The following is an 18,270-nucleotide window of genomic DNA, read 5'->3' as shown; positions in this document are numbered from 1 at the left end:
TTTCAAGGACCCCCAGCAGTTTGACATGTATTAGGCTACGGACCCCCATTGAATGGCATTTCTATCTCTGGGACCCCAATTTATATTGTAAAATCAATGTTAATTTAACTCTGAGAGTGTACAAATGGAACCAAATGGAACAATAGGGTCCATTTGGTTCCATTTCTACTCTCTCTGAGTTACAGGCCCATAAGGGTCCATTTGGTTCCTAAACCTAACAATCTATCATTTAGCTGGGGACCCCCTGGAACTCCCTCAAGGACCCCTGGGGTCCCTGGACCATAATTTCTTAATCATTTTCTTAATTATGTGACGATACAATAATATATAATAAAAAAATATACATAAAAATATAATTAAAATTTGAAAAAATAATATAAAAGATTTAGGCAGTTCTGATGACCATGAGTTGCTGTTGAGCAGCCTCAGCGATGTTGGTATGGGTGACAAGTATAGATAGAACACAGTGTGTATATACAGATCACAAGTCACAAGTCAACTTCATGGAGATCTCTTTTATCTGCGATGATGGGCCTGCTCAATTAAGAATGTGACGTGACAATGAAGATTGATTCTGATTCTGATTCTAGGTGCATCTTTTTGTACATGATATAATAGTCTACTCAGTTGCCTCTTCCCTGAAGCAGGCTGTTGATGGGCTCCAGTCCAGACCACCCAAACAGCTGCAGGCCTTCTTGTATGGGCTAACGTTGGTTCTTAAGGGGGCTGTTCACTCCAAATATGTAAGAATAACAGCAACTCTTCCTCTTACCCCGAGTGCCATCTATCCATCCAAATAGTTTTTGTGTGATCTGCCATGGTTTGGAGATCATTGCCTTAGAGAAAATGTCTGCTGTCACCCCAATACAAGGGAGCTGAACAGCGTTTGGTTTGGTTTGTGGAAAAAAGCTTATACCTTACTGCGTTACTTGCGGCATTTACAACATAAGCTTTGTTGTATTCAACAACCACATAACCACATGACATCACGGTTAGATCAGCATCCACTACGGCAAGTAGCATAGAAGTGGCAGGGCGGCCAGCCAGAAAACTGGAACCCATCAAGAATGGAATAGAATACATTTAGCTCACAGAACAGTGGAGCTGCATGTGGCCGATGATTCCACTGTGAGTTACTGCATCTCCTCATGACTGCATCTTTCCACTCATGGCAAACCTATTTTGTCCAATTTTAAAAAGACAGTTGTATATGTCTTTCTTTCATCATTCAACACGCTGAGCCTTTTTGTCAGTGAAAACAACCTTGGAGGCAGAGTAACGTCAATGCATGCTTGAAAGCCATGCAGGCACGCTGGCATGTGTCTCATTTAGGTGTTACGGTGTGCCAGCATGTTCTGTGCAGTTAATTTCATGCTGGCACACAGAAATACCTCAATTAAATACAATTAATGTTATGATCTTAGACGTGTTTACACATCAAACAGCTGCTGTGACAAGGGTTCATTGTGGTGAATCTGGAGTATGTATCTGCTGTGTTCCAAGTCACTCGCTCATTCAGTATATGGACTATTTAAATTGTCAGCTATTTTGCAGGGTGTTCCAAATCAAACCAAAAAAATATTCACTAGTTTTAGGGTGGATCAGTGGCCTAACAGCCAACATTGGGCCCCAATGCAGGATGATAAAGGACTCCAAGGAGGGACCCGCAGCTCACATATCCAGAACGTGTGGTGACGTAACATAATGTCAGTAATGAACAGGAGAAGTTGCCAGAAACAGCAAGGCCTATGCATAGACATTATACTGTATAGCCTATTATTGATGGAATGCATTCAAATTTCCAAAGTCAAATCAAGATAGTGGCGGGCTACTTCAATTACCTCAAGTAGTATAATGCATGTTGTACACAATCTGGAGACAGTGCTCCACAACAGATGAAAAACCATGTTGGTGACGGAGCGGTGCACCAAAAAGGTGCGTTCCCACCGAAAGATATAAGATGAAATATCTTTCTAGTCTCTTGAATCGCTCCACTTTGGTCGTGCTGGTCAGCGTTTGTGGCTGGGAAGAGAATGTCGCCTCAGCTGGGAGTGCTTCGTTCGCGTTGTGTGCTCTTCCATCAAATCCTTTAGGTCCAGCTGGTGTACACATGTAGGCATTCTTGATAGATAGTAGGCCAATGGGAAATCCAGAGGGTGGCTCTCAGTAGGCCTATCTCATGGGTAGCAGCAGTAAAGTGTTTGACACTCAGCGTGCGTGAACACAACGTGTTTCAGGTCAAAGGCTTGCCTTCTATAGATACAATATACAGTACAGGATTGGTGTACATTTTGAGCCCTCACTATGATGTCAGACCAACACAGTTATGTCTTACATTCAAATCCTTCTGGTGTCGGCCTGAATGTCCATCAGTTCATTCTCACTGCAGACGGCTGTACAGAGAAAACGTTCAGAAGGACTTTGAAATCTTGCCCTGTCAGCCGAGAGAAAAACTTCTCTCTCTCTCTGTGTGTGTGTGTGTGTGTGTGTGTGTGTGTGTGTGTGTGTGTGTGTGTGTGTGTGTGTGTGTGTGTGTGTGTCAGATGGAAGTCACATGTTACACCTCGGAGGTAAGTGAGGGTTAGCACAACAGCGTGGACCTCCTGCACTTTTTCATTTTAATGTTTCTCCATCTCTCCTCTCCTCTCCTCTCCTCTCCTCTCCATTCTGTAAAACAAATCCTCTTCTCTCTGTCACCTGACTCTAAAGTAAATCCTGTACTTTGTAGGTTTCCCTTATGATCCAGACAATAACACTTCAAACACACACACGCACGCGCACGCTCGCTCGCTCGCTCGCTCGCACGCACGCACGCACACACACGCACGCACGCACGCACGCACGCACGCACGCACGCACGCACGCACGCACGCACGCACGCACGCACGCACGCACACACACACACACACACACACACACACACACACACACACACACACACACACACACACACACACACACACACACACACACACACACACACACACACACACACACACACAGAAAGAGGCTCCAGACAGAAAGTTTACGTGTGTGGGCAAAAGAAAAACAACAGTTAAAATCCTGTTCGACACAGATGTCCTCTACTTAAAAAAAAGATAAATTCTTTCTCTCCTTCCTCTCCTCTCCCTGCAGCCTCTCCAGAGACTCAGCAATAACTACGGCGGACGGACGGAGGAAGGGAGGAGAGCGAGGGAGGGAGGGAGGGAGGGAGGGAGGGAGGGAGGGAAGGAGGGAGGGAAGGGGGGATGAGGAGAGGGAGGAGTGATGTTTGACTCAGGGATATTTAATCCTCTCTGCGAGGTGCGAGCGTCTCTGTTTGGCTTCAGCACATCAAAGACACTGTTCAGATCCTGGAGAGACCACTGGTCTAACCCCCCTACTGGGTCAGACACACACACACACACACACACACACACACACACACGAACACACGGACAGACACACGCGCACACACACACACACACACGCACACACATATACACATGTACACTGAAAGATGTGTGTTAACTGAAAGCGTAAAAATGGACACAGAATCCTAGTCCATAGGATATTATTATGTACAAGAATGTACACACACACACACACACACACACACACACACACACACACACACACACACACACACACACACACACACACACACACACACACACACACACACACACACACACACACACACACACACGCACACACACACATACGCATACACACACACACACAATAGCCATACATAAAAATGCGCAGAGATGTATGTGCATGTGTGTGCATTTGGGCATATGTGTGCGTGCAGTGTGTATGTGTGTGTGGGGGTGGGGGATTTCAATACAGAGGTGAGTGGTAATGAGGCAATGATTGATGTCACTCCATGTGTCCCTGTTGGAGGTCGGTCTGTCTGTCTGTCTGTCTGTCTGTCTGTCTTTCTGTCTTTCTCTCTCTCCCACACACTCTCTGTCTGTCTCCCTCACACTCTCTGTCTCACTCTCTCTGTCTCCCACACACTTGTGTCTCTCATGGTCACCAGTGCTGGTCAGCATTCCTTTGTTCGGCTCACAGTGACTTTGTGTATTTTATTGGCTGCACATCAATTTTTCAGGCCTCCAGACTTTGAAATAACCTCCCACAAAGCCTCAAGGAAGCAGTTCAATGTCAAGTTCTTACAACAATATTTGCATTATCATTATTATTATTTTATTGTGATCCAGTATATGTATGTATTTCCCCCAAAACAATAACATAGGACTCTGGGAACTTAGGAACAACCCCTCAGTACACATGGTGGATGGTGGGACATTTACAGATGTCAGAATAGACAGGTTTAAGCACTAGATGAAGCATGGCTAAGCACCACCATACCAAGTGTTTGGATGGCGAAGTGACTTGTCATAATATGGTTGCTGCTGAATGGAATGCAAATCACAAAATCCTCATAAGGAAAATTATTCTAATCTTCATAGATTAGAGATTGATCAGCGTAGAGAGACATTTATGTTACCCTTGATAAAAGTTGATTTGGTGAGCAAAATGTCATTTTTGTACATGTTTTATTGTATGGTAGGGTGGGTGATGTCTGATTTAGGCACTCACACACACTTGACCCAAGTCAAACTAATTGAACTCCGAGCCTGGTGTGACAATACACCTGTTGTGCATCCAGCTAAATCAGCCATACACACACAAGCTCGTGAGTCTGGAGTCTATATGTATTGGTCTTTATTTTAAGTGTTTGTCACTATCCCTATTGTATCAATGCCCCCTCGACTTTCATGTTAGAGGAGTAGTTCACCCAAAAAAGTGCTCATTTTCTATCAATTATACAACCCTTTAAGCCTTGAATTCACGGATTTTTTTTTGTTTTTTGTCACATTCCTAGACAATAATTTGATGACTGTCAGAGTCTGCGGTAGGAGACTCAAATGCAGGTCAATTGAGTCTCCTAATGACCAGCAACTCGGTCATTGAATTATTGCCTCAGGAATGTGACAAAAACAAAACAATCTCAGTGAATTCAAGGCTTCATGAAGTGTAATTGATAGAAAATAGGTATTTTTTTTGGGTGAACTACTCCTTTAAAAAAGAGGCTACAATGGAAATCTCAAAGTCCTTTTGAGATTTTATATGTATCATTTTGATTTGACTATGCACGGTATGCCTTTTTTGGTAATCAAAGAGCATGGCGTACAATTGGGGTCTTCATGCTGCAAGATATATCGTCTCTGTCGGGTGTAAACCTCATATGTCCATTCATATTCAAGTTCTAAAACTCTTGTCGTTTCGCGCCGTGTTTGGAGCTTGTGCTACTTTTGATGCTTTTGTGTGACACTGTAGTATGATCAAGTAGGTCATTCATTTACGAAAAAACACAACGTACTGTACACATTCTATGAATGACCTGAATAATGAATGTTTGTGATCAGTATTCCTTGATGTCACCAGATCCAACAGCTGATGATTTAGAAGTATAGCGTATAGCGTGTGTGTGCGCGCGCACGTGCTTGCGTGCGTGCGTGCGTGCGTGCGTGCGCGTGCAGGGGTCCCATTATTAAAACCAACACAAGATATTTCTTCCAAAAATAGAAAGAAAACACACACACACACACACACACACACACACACACACACACACACACACGCACACACACACAGATTATGTCGCAGACAGAGAAAAGATCTCCTCCATGTAAACAGATAGAGAGCTCATCCAGCCTTATTCCTTCCTGTCAGTTTTATTCTCCCTCCTCTTGCCTCCCCCACCCTTCCTCCTCCTCCTCCCTCTGCTGAAGGGGAGGAGGAGGAGGAGACAGGAGAGGAGAGGAGGGAGCCCAGTTGATTGGCAGGTCGCAGCATATGGAGCTGAGCAATGCTTTGCCCACACTCACTTCTGAGGAAACAAATATCTGCCTGAAGGGGAAGAGCGAGAGAGAGAGAGAGAGAGAGAGAGAGAGAGAGAGAGAGAGGGGGAGAGAGAGAGAGAGAGAGAGAGAGAGGGAGGGACTGGAGGGGAAATATTAATTAGTTTGCAGACACACACAGAGATAAAAGTCGGCAAGACGTTTCCATCAAAAGGCGAGCGGAGTTCACCAAGAAATGGAAAATTCTTTCCGCACGTTGACAGATCCAGGAGGCAGCAGCTGTGGGGAACACACACACACACACACACACACACACACACACACACACACACACACACACACACACACACACACACACACACACACACACACACACACAGCACACAACACTCATACTGTACATGTGTGCATACATACATATGTATGTATGTATACACACACACACACACACACACACACACACACACACACACACACACACACACACACACACACACACACACACACACACACACACACACACACACACACACACACACACACTCATGCTCACACATATATATACACATGCACAGCATTCACACACACAGATATGAATCCCAAAATACAGGTAGACCCATATACAGTACACATACACACACAAACAGACAAACACACATAAAATACAGGCAGGCACGCACATAACACAGTACATCAACACAACATTAGAGCCTGTGGTCACATCTGTGTGACACACAAGAATACTCACAATGCATAAACAATACAAACATGGAGGGTCCATTAACATCTGTGCATACATTAACATATTCTGAGTGGAATTAACATTTAGGGAAGCATCCTCCTCCATGCTTAATAAACATTTATCTAGCCTCTCCAATTACTTCTTCATTAGCAGCTCTACATCAAAAAACACAAAGAGAGAGAGAGACACACACACACACAAACAAACACACACACACACACACGCGCTGATGTACGCACACAAACACAGACAATCGAGACACCTATACAAAGCTTATCCTAACCAGAATACCGACAAATCACATTTGTTTGCATTCTTTTTGCCACAGATACCAGGTCAGCCAGATAGGACTTTATCTGTGTGTTTTTGTGTCTGTTGCATTCAGCTAAACCCACACACAGACAGACATGCACGCTCTACAAAATGTGACAAGAGCCGATCGACTCAAATATCATGCCCTGCATCAATATGAATGTACACACCTGCACTTTCCTCAAATCTGCTCATTAGCATGGGACACAGAGTTTCAAAGCAAAATATGATTAAAAAACCTGACTCACTAAACCACTTAAGCTCTGCACTTTGGTATAACTAACGACAATAGCCGATCTACAAGCTCACAACGCATTTTGAGCTTGCAGATCTGCTATTTTTAGTCTAGTCATGTTTGTTTCAAATATGTTAATAAAAACAGAAAAGATTATGTACACGTTCATCGAAATCACAATGAAAAACACTTACTCTCCATATATGGAGAGTAAGAGAGTAAGAAATATTATCACAAAGGTGTTACCAATGATACTAATAAAGGTTCTATTCCAATTCGTGAAGCAGAGTCTCTCCAGTGAGCCAACATGCATGATAGCAGCACCCTCAGTCTGACCTGAATGGAATACAACCTTAATTAATATCTTAATTAGTACCTGTGTTTACCCGGCTATTTCATGCTGTGGCTGCATGCTGCTAAAAAGGTTCCCGTATAGTTCTCAGAGGCTGAGCCAACAACAAAAGTACATAGTTGATCTTAATCATCTTATAGAGTTTACACAGAAAAACTATCCAACAGCTACCCCCCCCCCCCTGCCCACACAACATTAATTGTTTGTGTATAAAAATAACTGCAGTATAACCTCATCTACAAGCTTCACAGCCGCTGAATTCACTCATTTACTGTAGCTACTAATCAGGAAACAGAAACACACACACACGCACACGCACACACATGAAAGAGTCTGGAGTTTTCTTTGATTCGCTGACCATGGGATTATGCCGCATTGATAAGGTAATTAAACACACTATGATAGTGTAATTAAGCAACATCTGAGAAGAAGCGGGCTTGCCGGAGTGGCTCGTCTGCGACGCCGGGCCCACATCAAAGCCCTCTGCACAGCTTTAAAGGGAAGACTGGAGGACGCTGGGGAGTGAAGAAGAAGAGTACGGCGGAAACAGACGAGGGGCAAAAAAAGAGAGAGTATAGGTTTCCGTTTGTACTACGGTGGCTTAACCCACAACACAAAACTCCATTATTGTTATGGAAATGCAATGTGTTTTCTGGACATGTGTCTTGGTGTGCGTGCATGCATGCATGCGTGTGTGTGTGTGTGTGTGTGTGTGTGTGTGTGTGTGTGTGTGTGCGTGCGTGCGTGCGTGCGCCATTCAATCATATAGGCCTAAAGACGGATGCGGATCTTATCGCGGTGTCACAAAAGACAGGAAGCGATAGCCTCATTGTGAGAGACGCGCGGTTCGTCTATCAGTCCAACAGACTTTGGCACTGGGATGAAATCACTTAGGTATTTACCTCACTGTGTGTTATTGTTAATGCATTAACGGCTTCGGGGTGGTGTTAGGCCTAACGATACTCCACCACCACCACCACCCCCCCCCCCCCACACACACACACACACACACACACACACACACACACACTTCGTCTCTACCCTCGCTCCCTCTTTTCCTCCGTGTGCGTCGAACCAGCACAAATTCAGTTTTATTGTGTTTATTTGTTTATTTTCTTCTCTTATCTCTTTTTCATTTTCAGAGGCCCTCCTATCGCAGAACCCGCAAACCTCAGAAGGCAAGCAGCGGTTGGAGAGGTGGTGCGCGTGCGTGTGTGTGTGTGTGTGTGTGTGCGTGCGTGTGTGTGTGTGTGTGTGTGTGTGTGTGTGTGTGTGTGTGTGTGTGTGTGTGTGTTTGTGCTCTGTTTGTGTTTCAGGGGATTGGCAGAATTAAAGTAAGAGAGGGAGAGGAGCAAACAGAAAGGAAAACGGTGGAATCATCACTTCTGTTATCGCCGCCTCGACGGTTTACAGCCTGCGCTGTTTGCAAGTTAAGGAAACAGAGAGAAACTCACACAATATCTATTAACCGAGTTAATAAAACCGGACGGTCGCTACAGTGCCACTGAAACTGGGCTGAAGGAGCGGAACATTACAGCATGCAGCAGTTTTTATGTGCCGGTGCTTTCTGACGAGGGGAGTCATTCCCTTTGACCATGCTTGATCTTATAAGCTGTACCCATTCATATTTGGGTAATATTTGGGGGACAGACAGACGTACAGACAGACAGACAGACGGACGCATACACGCACGCACGCACACTCACACATACATATAAACCAGTGGATTTCAACCCTTTTCATATCAAAGTTCTACATTTATTCTGCATTTGAGCCACGGACCACCATTTGATGAGATTTAGACTCTAAGACCCAAAACTTCGTTGGATACGATTTTGTCCACAACTGCTGTATTGATGTTGGTACCAATAGGAGAGATAACAGGCAAACGTTGATCAAAATAACAATTATTTAATTAAGTAATGCAGATGTTTAACAATAATTTAACTCTTGAGAGCGTAAAATGAAACCACGTGGACCGTAAGGGGTCCATTTGGTTTCATTTTACACTCTCAAGAGTTAAAGATCTATAAGGGTCCATTTGGTTACTATAACTCTCCATCGTTTAGTTGGGGACCACCTGGAACCCGCTCAAGGACCACTGGTTGAGAACCACTGATTTAAACAAAGAGTTAATCTCAGTCCCCTGCTGTAAGAGTCAGGCAGCAGAACAGATAGGACCTACATGCTGCTACATTGAGGCAGAAAGAGAGTGATGTCCAGTTGATTTAACAAACACAGGTGAAATGGAGGGGGTGAATACTGGGAGGGGGTGACTAATCGTTACAGTAAAAGGGGCGAGCAGGGGTTGGAGTACGAAGAGGACGATCAGCAGGGCGTCAGGTTAAAGCAAAAGGTGTGATCCGTGTCCGAATTACACCTATAGAAGCACTCAGGTAGTGCACGTGTGAAGTATCTGCCTATATCACCTGGTCTAGGGGTTTGAATTCACCGCGGTGCATTCATCCGGCTTGGCCGGGCGTCTATATGAACACAATTGGCCCATGTTCGGGGGGAGGGAAGCCGGACGGGGAGGGTTAACTCTGTCTACGCGTACTTCAGTGGGTTGGTGTGGCCAGTGTTGCTAGATTCTGTGAGAGAAACAAGCAACCAGGTCTAGGAAAACCAGCCCAAAAGAAGCGACGATGGGCCACATGAACACTTTAACAAATACATCAGCTATTTGAAAATAGCAGATCTACAAGCTCACAACGCGTCGCATCGCGACGCGTTGTGAGCTTGTAGATCGGCTATTTTCGGATAAAATCTTCCGGGGAAATTATGATAAGCAGATCTGGCAACCCTGGGTGCGGCGCTCGTCAGTACGGAATGTAGAGGAGTGGGACGGAGGGCGCAACGTCCTCCCGGTGGGGGCTCCTCGCTGACAGGTGAGTCAGTGGGATAGCAGTGGCAGCACAGAAATGTGTGGGGAGGAATTCATTGGCACAGTGACTAAATTGGGGAGAAAAGAGATCAAACATATTTATGTTATGCCTATCGCTTAACACGCCTATAGCTGGACATCAATCAATCACTGTCACCTCTTTCTTAATCAGTGACACTAGACAATCTAAGGTCCTACAGTATCTCGGTGAAACAGCTGCAGCGTAGTGTGGCAGATGGGGGCGTGGCCACAGACTTTGGGTATTTCCAGGACATTAGAAGGTACTGTACTGACAGCATAGTGATGATGGGCTGCATTGTTGTCAGTCGGTGTGTTGTAGGTGGATTCAGTCATGGCCAGTCAAATTACCACTTTTCATTTCCTATAAGAGCAGGGCATTGCGTTCAGCACAATGGTGTATTGGCAATTTCCAGTGTCATAGAAGAACACACAGAATATATAGAAGGGATAGATAGAGTATATAATAAATGCACACATTTGTGTGTAAACACACAATTGTGTGTGCGTGTGTGCGTGTGTGTGTGTGTGTGTGTGTGCTCACGCGCATGGATCTGCTCTCTGCTCTGATAGGCAGAAGGAGCGAGTGCATTCTCCGGCAGCGGCAGCAGCCGCGGAACTGCCGCGGAACTTCCGGTGGAGGAGCGGCAGCTCCCGGCAGTGACTGCCGGCGGTGGAGCGGCAGCTGCCGGCGGAGCAGCGGAACTGCCGCGGAACTGCCGGTGGAGGAGCGGCAGTCGCGGAACTGCCGGTGGAGGAGCCGCAGTCAACTTATTTTTTCCGCCGATAAAGTATAGTTTTGGACCATGACGGAGGCGCGCCGACTCAGTAGACCTTGAGGCCAAGGAGTCGCGCCCGAGCGCCTCCAGGCGCGAGTGCCCGCGACGACCGGCCGATGGTCTACTAGTCGACTAAGCGCTGTCCGAGTTATGTACCGATAGGCACAGAATCGTAAATAATATTGGTGGGGACTGCGTTACACAAACGCAGCACACTCCCAAAGCTGGCGCCGCCGGCAGCTCCGCGGAAGCTGCCACTGCCGGAAAATGCACTCGCTGTCCCTCCTGATAGGAGCTGGTATGAGTGGAGTGCAGGGCCTCATGACATCACTAGTGCTTTATTTCTATTGTATTGTACACACACACACACACACACACACACACACACACACACACACACACACACACACACACACACACACACACACACACACACACACACACACACACACACACACACACACAGTGCAGGTAATCAGTTCACCAGGGGATGTGCGTCTGTAGGAGGGGGGGGGGGGGCCTGTCTGGACTAGAGCCCTGCACCGTCCTCTGGGCAGGTGCTGCTGAGGGGACCAGGCTCCCAGGGGCCCCACGGAGATCAGATATGTCTGTTCACTCGAAGAGCACATGGCTGCTGATGTCTGCTCTGCCAGATACTGTATGAACGCTGGCTGAAGGAGTGTAACTTGAATGATGAACTAGGGCATTCATTTACACACAAAAAAAGAGATTAGAGATTAAAATATTTGAATTCTTCTCATTTTCTTTTTTTGGGGGGATTTCTCTTGGTGGTTGATCAGACATAAAGCACACTCTACATATACAGTAGATTGTGGATCGGCTTGTTTTCGCTGTTCGTACAATTAAATATATATAGGGTTTAATTGGCTTAAGACCAAGCAAGCGTCCCCATGACTGTACACTGCACGTCCATCTGCAAAACACGCACAAAGAAATTAACACTCACAGCTGAATCTACAAACACTCATATTCATGTCATTAGGCTGTCATGCTGCACTCGAGTAACTAATTGATACAAGTCTTGGTGAGACGGACTGCTCATTAACACAACTCTAATGATCATTTAATCAATACGACTGAAGAGGGAGGGTTGTTAGGATACAGCACGACTGTGATTGCGGCACAAGGCCACAGGACCAGTGCCAGATGAACACAGCTTTTGTACTATAATAATAATCCTACTACAAAACATTATCAAGTAATAAGAGACAACAGCTCATGACCAAACAATCAGTAGCTCCTTCAGGACGCATAGACAAAAGTATAGGCCTATACATGTAATGAGAAATTAGTAAATAACAGGCTAACATTAGCTGAGCAGCTAGGTTGTCAGCATGGTTTTTAATCATATAATGCAGAGCGATTCGTTAACATGACATGTTTAATTGCCAAAAAGTGTTGAGTAATTTTTTTGTAAGATTTTATGCATTTATTAAACTGGAAGGAAAGAAAATCTGATTCTAGATCTGTATTTAGAGGCAGAGTCATTTAACCAACTTCAAACTGGCGTCCCTATTTTGGGTCCACTTTTTGTAACTTTTACAAACATTACCAAAAAGTTAATGTTTGTTTCTCTTAATAGGATGTGTAAATGCATACTGTAAGACAAATGTTATTAGTAAAAGTACTGTAGCAAATATCCCTACAACAACATGTGTGCACATGGACCAGACACAGAGAGAGAGAGACACACACACACTCTTTCTGTATGATGCCTGCGCATTGCACACGTGCATGCACACTGGAAAGAGACAGAGAGTTTTCAGTGGCTACCCGCATTTTTGTGGCAAGTTTGGAGGCAATTGGACTGGTCTGCTGGGAGAAGCAGCACGGACAAACACGCACAATCCACTCTTTTTGGATTGTATATGTGTGTACTGTGATATGATAACTCATATGGATGGAGTCTTCAGTTCAGGACTCTAACACAGAGATGAGTATAGTTGTACTCTATAGTTGGGCCTGAGAGCAGATGGCATGTGAGAGACGTCTAACTCACCAACCACACTAGCCTGAAATGACAGGGTGTCACCACACAAACACACAGAACACACTTTGAAATCATGAGGCAGTATTTCCAGTAGAAATACATACTGTAGTCTGCATGGGCTGCCAAACGGCTGGTAAGCTACTTTACTAATTATAACTTCTTTTTTTTAAAACCCTCACTTACATGTATTTCCTTTTTTTCTCATTTATTTTCACCCACTTAGAAGTGGGATATTTTTTCCAGACACATTTTCCAGATTTTGCATTTGCTTTTTTAATTAGTAATTTATTTTCCCACACTTAAATATGCAATCCATAAATTCATGTCCTACTCTGGATTCAAACCCGACCAGGTTAAGGGGCCTCGACTGGAGTCCCCTGTGGCTCTGTACTTGGATCCCTCCTTTTTTCCCACTGCACCAGTATGACGCTTGATGTTACTCTTCTTGTCACAGATTTGCATCAAATGTGTCAATTCATGACTCATTAAAATGAGAGCTTCATGCACTTCTGCACATATTGGTCGCCACTGACGTGAACTGTTGCACCGTCTGTTGTACAAACTATTTCCCACACAGCTTCCTCGTGTCCCGATGACTGACACAGCTCTGGGTATAGGCAACCCGGCCTGGCGGGGATCTGCGCTCTAGTTTTTTTAAAATCATATTTGATGTATTCCTGCACATCTCCGCTGGTACAAATAGCCAGGAGCTCAACTCTCAGCTCAATCCTGGATCTCCTCTCGGCTGGGAGAAGAACCAGGTCGTCTTTCAGAAGTGAATATGACACGGTTGATAAATGATTACAGGAGAGCAGAGATCCTGACAGTACAGTAGCATAGGACCGCCTCCGAAGAATCTATTCTGTTGTCAGAGCAGATGAGAGGGAGGTAGAAGACTGTGGGAGCACGGAGCAGGAGGAGAAGGGCGGGAAGAAGAGAGAGAGACTGAGGGAGATAGAGTGAGGGAGAGTAGAGAGGGAGGGAAAGAGACAGAGGGAGGGAGTGAGAAGCAGGGGGAGAAGGGCGGGAAGAAGAGAGAGAGACTGAGGGAGATAGAGTGGGGGAGAGAGAGAGGGAGAGAGGCAGGCAGCAGGGAATCTGCAATAAGATTAATCGTGTTACCAGAAATCAATTTCACATCCTCAGCTCCCCGCTCTGCAGATATGGGCGGGCCGGGGAGCATCAGGGCCAGGCAAGGCCAGGAGAGAGAACACACATCCAGGCAGAGGTTACTGACAGTCTACCAGCTCCTCCAGAGAGCTCCTCTGGAAGAAGAAGAATCTAGGCTACTAGGTTTTTTCTGGATTCATAGTGGATGGAAACACGGGCAAACCTGTACAGAATCGTATGCTGCAGAGTGGTTTCTCTGCTACAGTTATCATTAGAACCTTGCAGATACGAGACGGCTCTTTTTATTTCCCTTTATATAATCGATATTTTAAATATTTGAATGTCGTTGCCCACGTGTGGTCTGTAGTACCAATGTGCTTTGTGTGCCAACCGGCTGAAATGTGACCCTCGCCTTGCTTGGGGAAGAATGAAATGTTAAGATGTTAGGGAGGAGTAAAATGTTAAGATGATAAACTGAAATTATAATAAAACATACTAAGGGTCAATGCAGTATTATAACTGCACTGCCATGTGGGGTGATGATGAGTCACATGTCATGTCCTGTAGTAGGCCATGCAGTGACAGCTTTGATAAGGACGGTGATGCATCAACATCCATACCTGACACCAATGGAGAGCTTTTACAGCGTCTCTGTCGGGTGGAAACCTCATAATGTCCAAAACTGTTACTTTCCAAATCAAAAACGGCAAAAGTAGCAGATCTACAAGCTCTGATGCTTTTGTGTGACGCTGTATGATCAAGCAGGGCGTTAATTTACGGGGGGAAAAGTTTGGAGAGGGTGTTTTGTCCATCTGCATAGTGTGCACGCACGGAGTGACAGACAGGCACTTAACTGTACGAGAGCAGACAGTGAAAGTGCATCAATGTGTCCCATATCTTCATTTGAGACAGAAGGAATGATCAGCTCTCATTCTACTTATATCACATTAACTCATTATCACTCACACTCACTTCATTAATTATCCTGCTTTTATTAACAGAGAGTGGATACTCTCTGTCATACACACACACACACACACACACACACACACACACACACACACACACACGAGTGCATGGTGACAGACAGAGCCTGTGCTTCATCTGACAGCTAATGGCTTCATTAGGAGCAGAGTGTTAATTGGCTGACTTTGGGGAGACCGAGGCTCGTTAATGAGGATAAATAGATTGACACACCTGAGCGGGGCGCTGGGTGGGCCCGCACCGCACGCGCAGCCAGAGAGGACTGTGGGAAATCTAATGACAACAAATATGGAGCGTCCCGTCGCAATCTGGAGAGCCAAAGCTTCCCCACTAGGGCCCCTGGCCGGAACAGAGATTTATTAGCACGGAGCCTGATTAACACTGCGAGGCTAAAACAAAGAGCAATATGTCAAAGCAATTAGCACCACCTCCCAGCACCCTGGCATCTAAATAATGCCAAATTTATGCTCCATCCTACGATGTTGTCATGTGCCGAAAATAGCTTACAGCGTGTGTGTGTGTGTGTGTGTGTGTGTGTGTGTGTGTGTGTGTGTGTGTGTGTGTGTGTGTGTGTGCGTGAGAGAGGGGGAGGGGGGGGACCTGTCCCACCCATTTGTATAGTAAAAGCATAGAGGACAACAGCTGGTGAACAGGGCAACGCGTGTGTTTGTGCCTCGATCCATCTGCTTCACAGTAAAAACGTCCATCCTGTGCTGTTCTAGCCATGACATGGCCGACACACACACACACACACACACACGTTAGAGGATCAGATATTCTCATGGGACTCTGTGTGAGTGTGTAGACAACGGATGCAAGCTAGGGTGATTTCCATAAGAGAGAGGGGAATATTGTAGAGAGAGGGGCATATTGTAGAGAAAGGGGCATATTGCAGGATGCTGTGTGTTTAATGTGCCTCATGTGCTGGACAGTATTGCCACCTAGCGGTGTTTCTTAGTCATTGTTGCTTATTTCTGTTGACAGGAAGACATTAGTCAATGGAAATTTTACTGAGCTGCCCAGTACAACTACAGTCTTCTACTGTAAGACACAGTGGGAGATGCCCAGTACAACTACAGTCTTCAACTGTTAGTCACTTGAAGCTGCCCAGTAAAATCACAGCACTTTGCAGTTGGCAACTAATGACGACAACAAATATTTACGGACAAGCAGGAATTCCCTCTTGAAGAGTGGTTCTGTAGGAGAGTGGTTCTCAAACCTTTCTGTTTGTCAAGGAGCAAGGAGTCATGTCAAGGAGCAAGGACCCCCAAATAAATATGTATACATCTGAAAATAAATTTGAGCCAGGCATCAACATTCAAGATTTGTGTTGTCAAGATTAAAATTAAAATAAATAATAGCAGATCAACAAGTTCACAACGCGTCGATCGGTTATTTTCACGGCTGTTAGGGTTATAATGCCTAAACAAATGTTGATGCTATATTAACTTTTTTAGCTGGGGAGTCGGGACACGCTTCAAGGACCCCTGAGGGACCCCACTTTGAGAACCACTGATGTAGGCGTTGGTTCTCCCACGAGGGAGACCCTGGTTCAACATGAAATGTATGGATTGCAGCTTTAATCCTGCTTGACGGTTAAATTGCATAAAGCACGTTATAACAGTTACTCTAGACAAAGGTGAGTACTATTGTTATATGGTACCATTATTTCCTGAACAACAGAGCAGCTGAGGTCAGACCAGATGCATGTCAATAATGATCTTTAATGTCAATATATACAGAACTCCAAAGAAAAAATATAATCTTAAAAATTAGATGAAATAAATACAATATGGTACAATTTCCACAATGTCTTTTCAGAGGAGAGATATCCATGGAAATGATCTGTAATGCAGCTTCTCTGTTTCAACTGGGTAACCCCCACCCCCCCCCACACACACAGCTCCTCCACTGCTCTTCTTCATCATCATCATCATCATCATCATCATCTTCGTTGTAGTCATCTTCATCACATTGTCATCAAAGCATCATCGTTGTCACAGCAACCACATTCGTTTTGACATCGAACTCAAAGTCTGTTTTTGTTTTCATCAGCTGCGTCTTACCTTACTATACGCACGTGTGTGTGTGTGTGTTACTCCCCCCCACACACATATACAGACACACACACAAATCCTCCCACTCACTCCCAGAAAGAGAGAGAACTGTGTGGACGAGGGGGTGTCGAAGAGCAGTGGGTTGGGGGGTGGGGGCAGTTAAACGAAGCAGCATCAATTCAGCGAAACATCACAGTGAAGGAAAACATCAGCTGGTGAGTTTCTTCCCGAGAGAAAGAGAGAGAGAGATGTAGACAGAGAGAGAGACAGATAGAGCGACGGAGAGAGAAAGAGAGAGAGATGTAGACAGAGAGAAAGACAGACAGACAGAGAGCGCAACGGGGGGGGGAGAGAGAGAGAGAGAGAGAGAGAGAGAGAGAGAGAGAGAGAGAGAGAGACAGAGACAGAGACAGAGACAGAGACAGACAGACAGAGAGGGAACAGGTAAGGATGAGTGCATAATGGAAGTTGAGTGGTATAATAAATACAGGTAGGTCTCCTCAGCGGTACAAGATATGTGGGCTTCCCTCCTCTTCAGCTGACGTGCGCGCAGCCTTGTCCAGAGTGTGTGTGTGTGTTTTTGAGAAATAAATAGGTTAAAAGGAGAGACAGTAGCGTTGCCTGATTAGGGTGTGTGTGTGTGTGTGTGTGTGTGTGTGTGTGTGTGTGTGTGTGTGTGTGTGAGTGTGTGTGTGTGTGTCTCTCTCTCTAGTCTACATGTCCGTAGAGGTGAGCTTCTTCATGCTGCGACGCTGGGCCAGACTGGATGCAGCCACTGGCTCCAGTACGGGCTGACTGGTCTTCTGACTCAGGGCCGAGTACGTGGCGGCCATCGCTCCCTGGATGACAAAACAAAACAAAACATTAATGTCCATCTAATAGACATATTACTCATAGACATACAGTATACAGATAGACTAGGCTATAGCCCTAA

The 18,270-nt window shown here is 45.3% G+C and overlaps 1 protein-coding gene across 1 annotated transcript in view; it reads right to left on the bottom strand.

Annotated features, from left to right (window-relative positions):
- Window positions 1-17,578: 17,578 nt before the first annotated feature.
- Window positions 17,579-18,270, bottom strand: part of rps6kal (ribosomal protein S6 kinase a, like) — a 33,035-nt gene continuing 32,343 nt past the window's right edge. The window contains exon 22 of the mRNA XM_080416938.1: window positions 17,579-18,175. Coding sequence (XP_080273064.1) covers window positions 18,050-18,175 — 126 coding nt within the window. The 3' untranslated portion in view covers window positions 17,579-18,049. The remainder of the gene's footprint in view (window positions 18,176-18,270) is intronic.

This window comes from Gymnoscopelus braueri, assembly GCF_963280865.1.
Source record: "Gymnoscopelus braueri genome assembly, chromosome: 20".
In the NCBI taxonomy this organism is placed as follows: Eukaryota; Metazoa; Chordata; class Actinopteri; order Myctophiformes; family Myctophidae; genus Gymnoscopelus; species Gymnoscopelus braueri.
The sequence above is the reverse complement of the archived record's forward strand: the minus strand, read 5'-3'. Positions and strand labels throughout refer to the sequence as shown.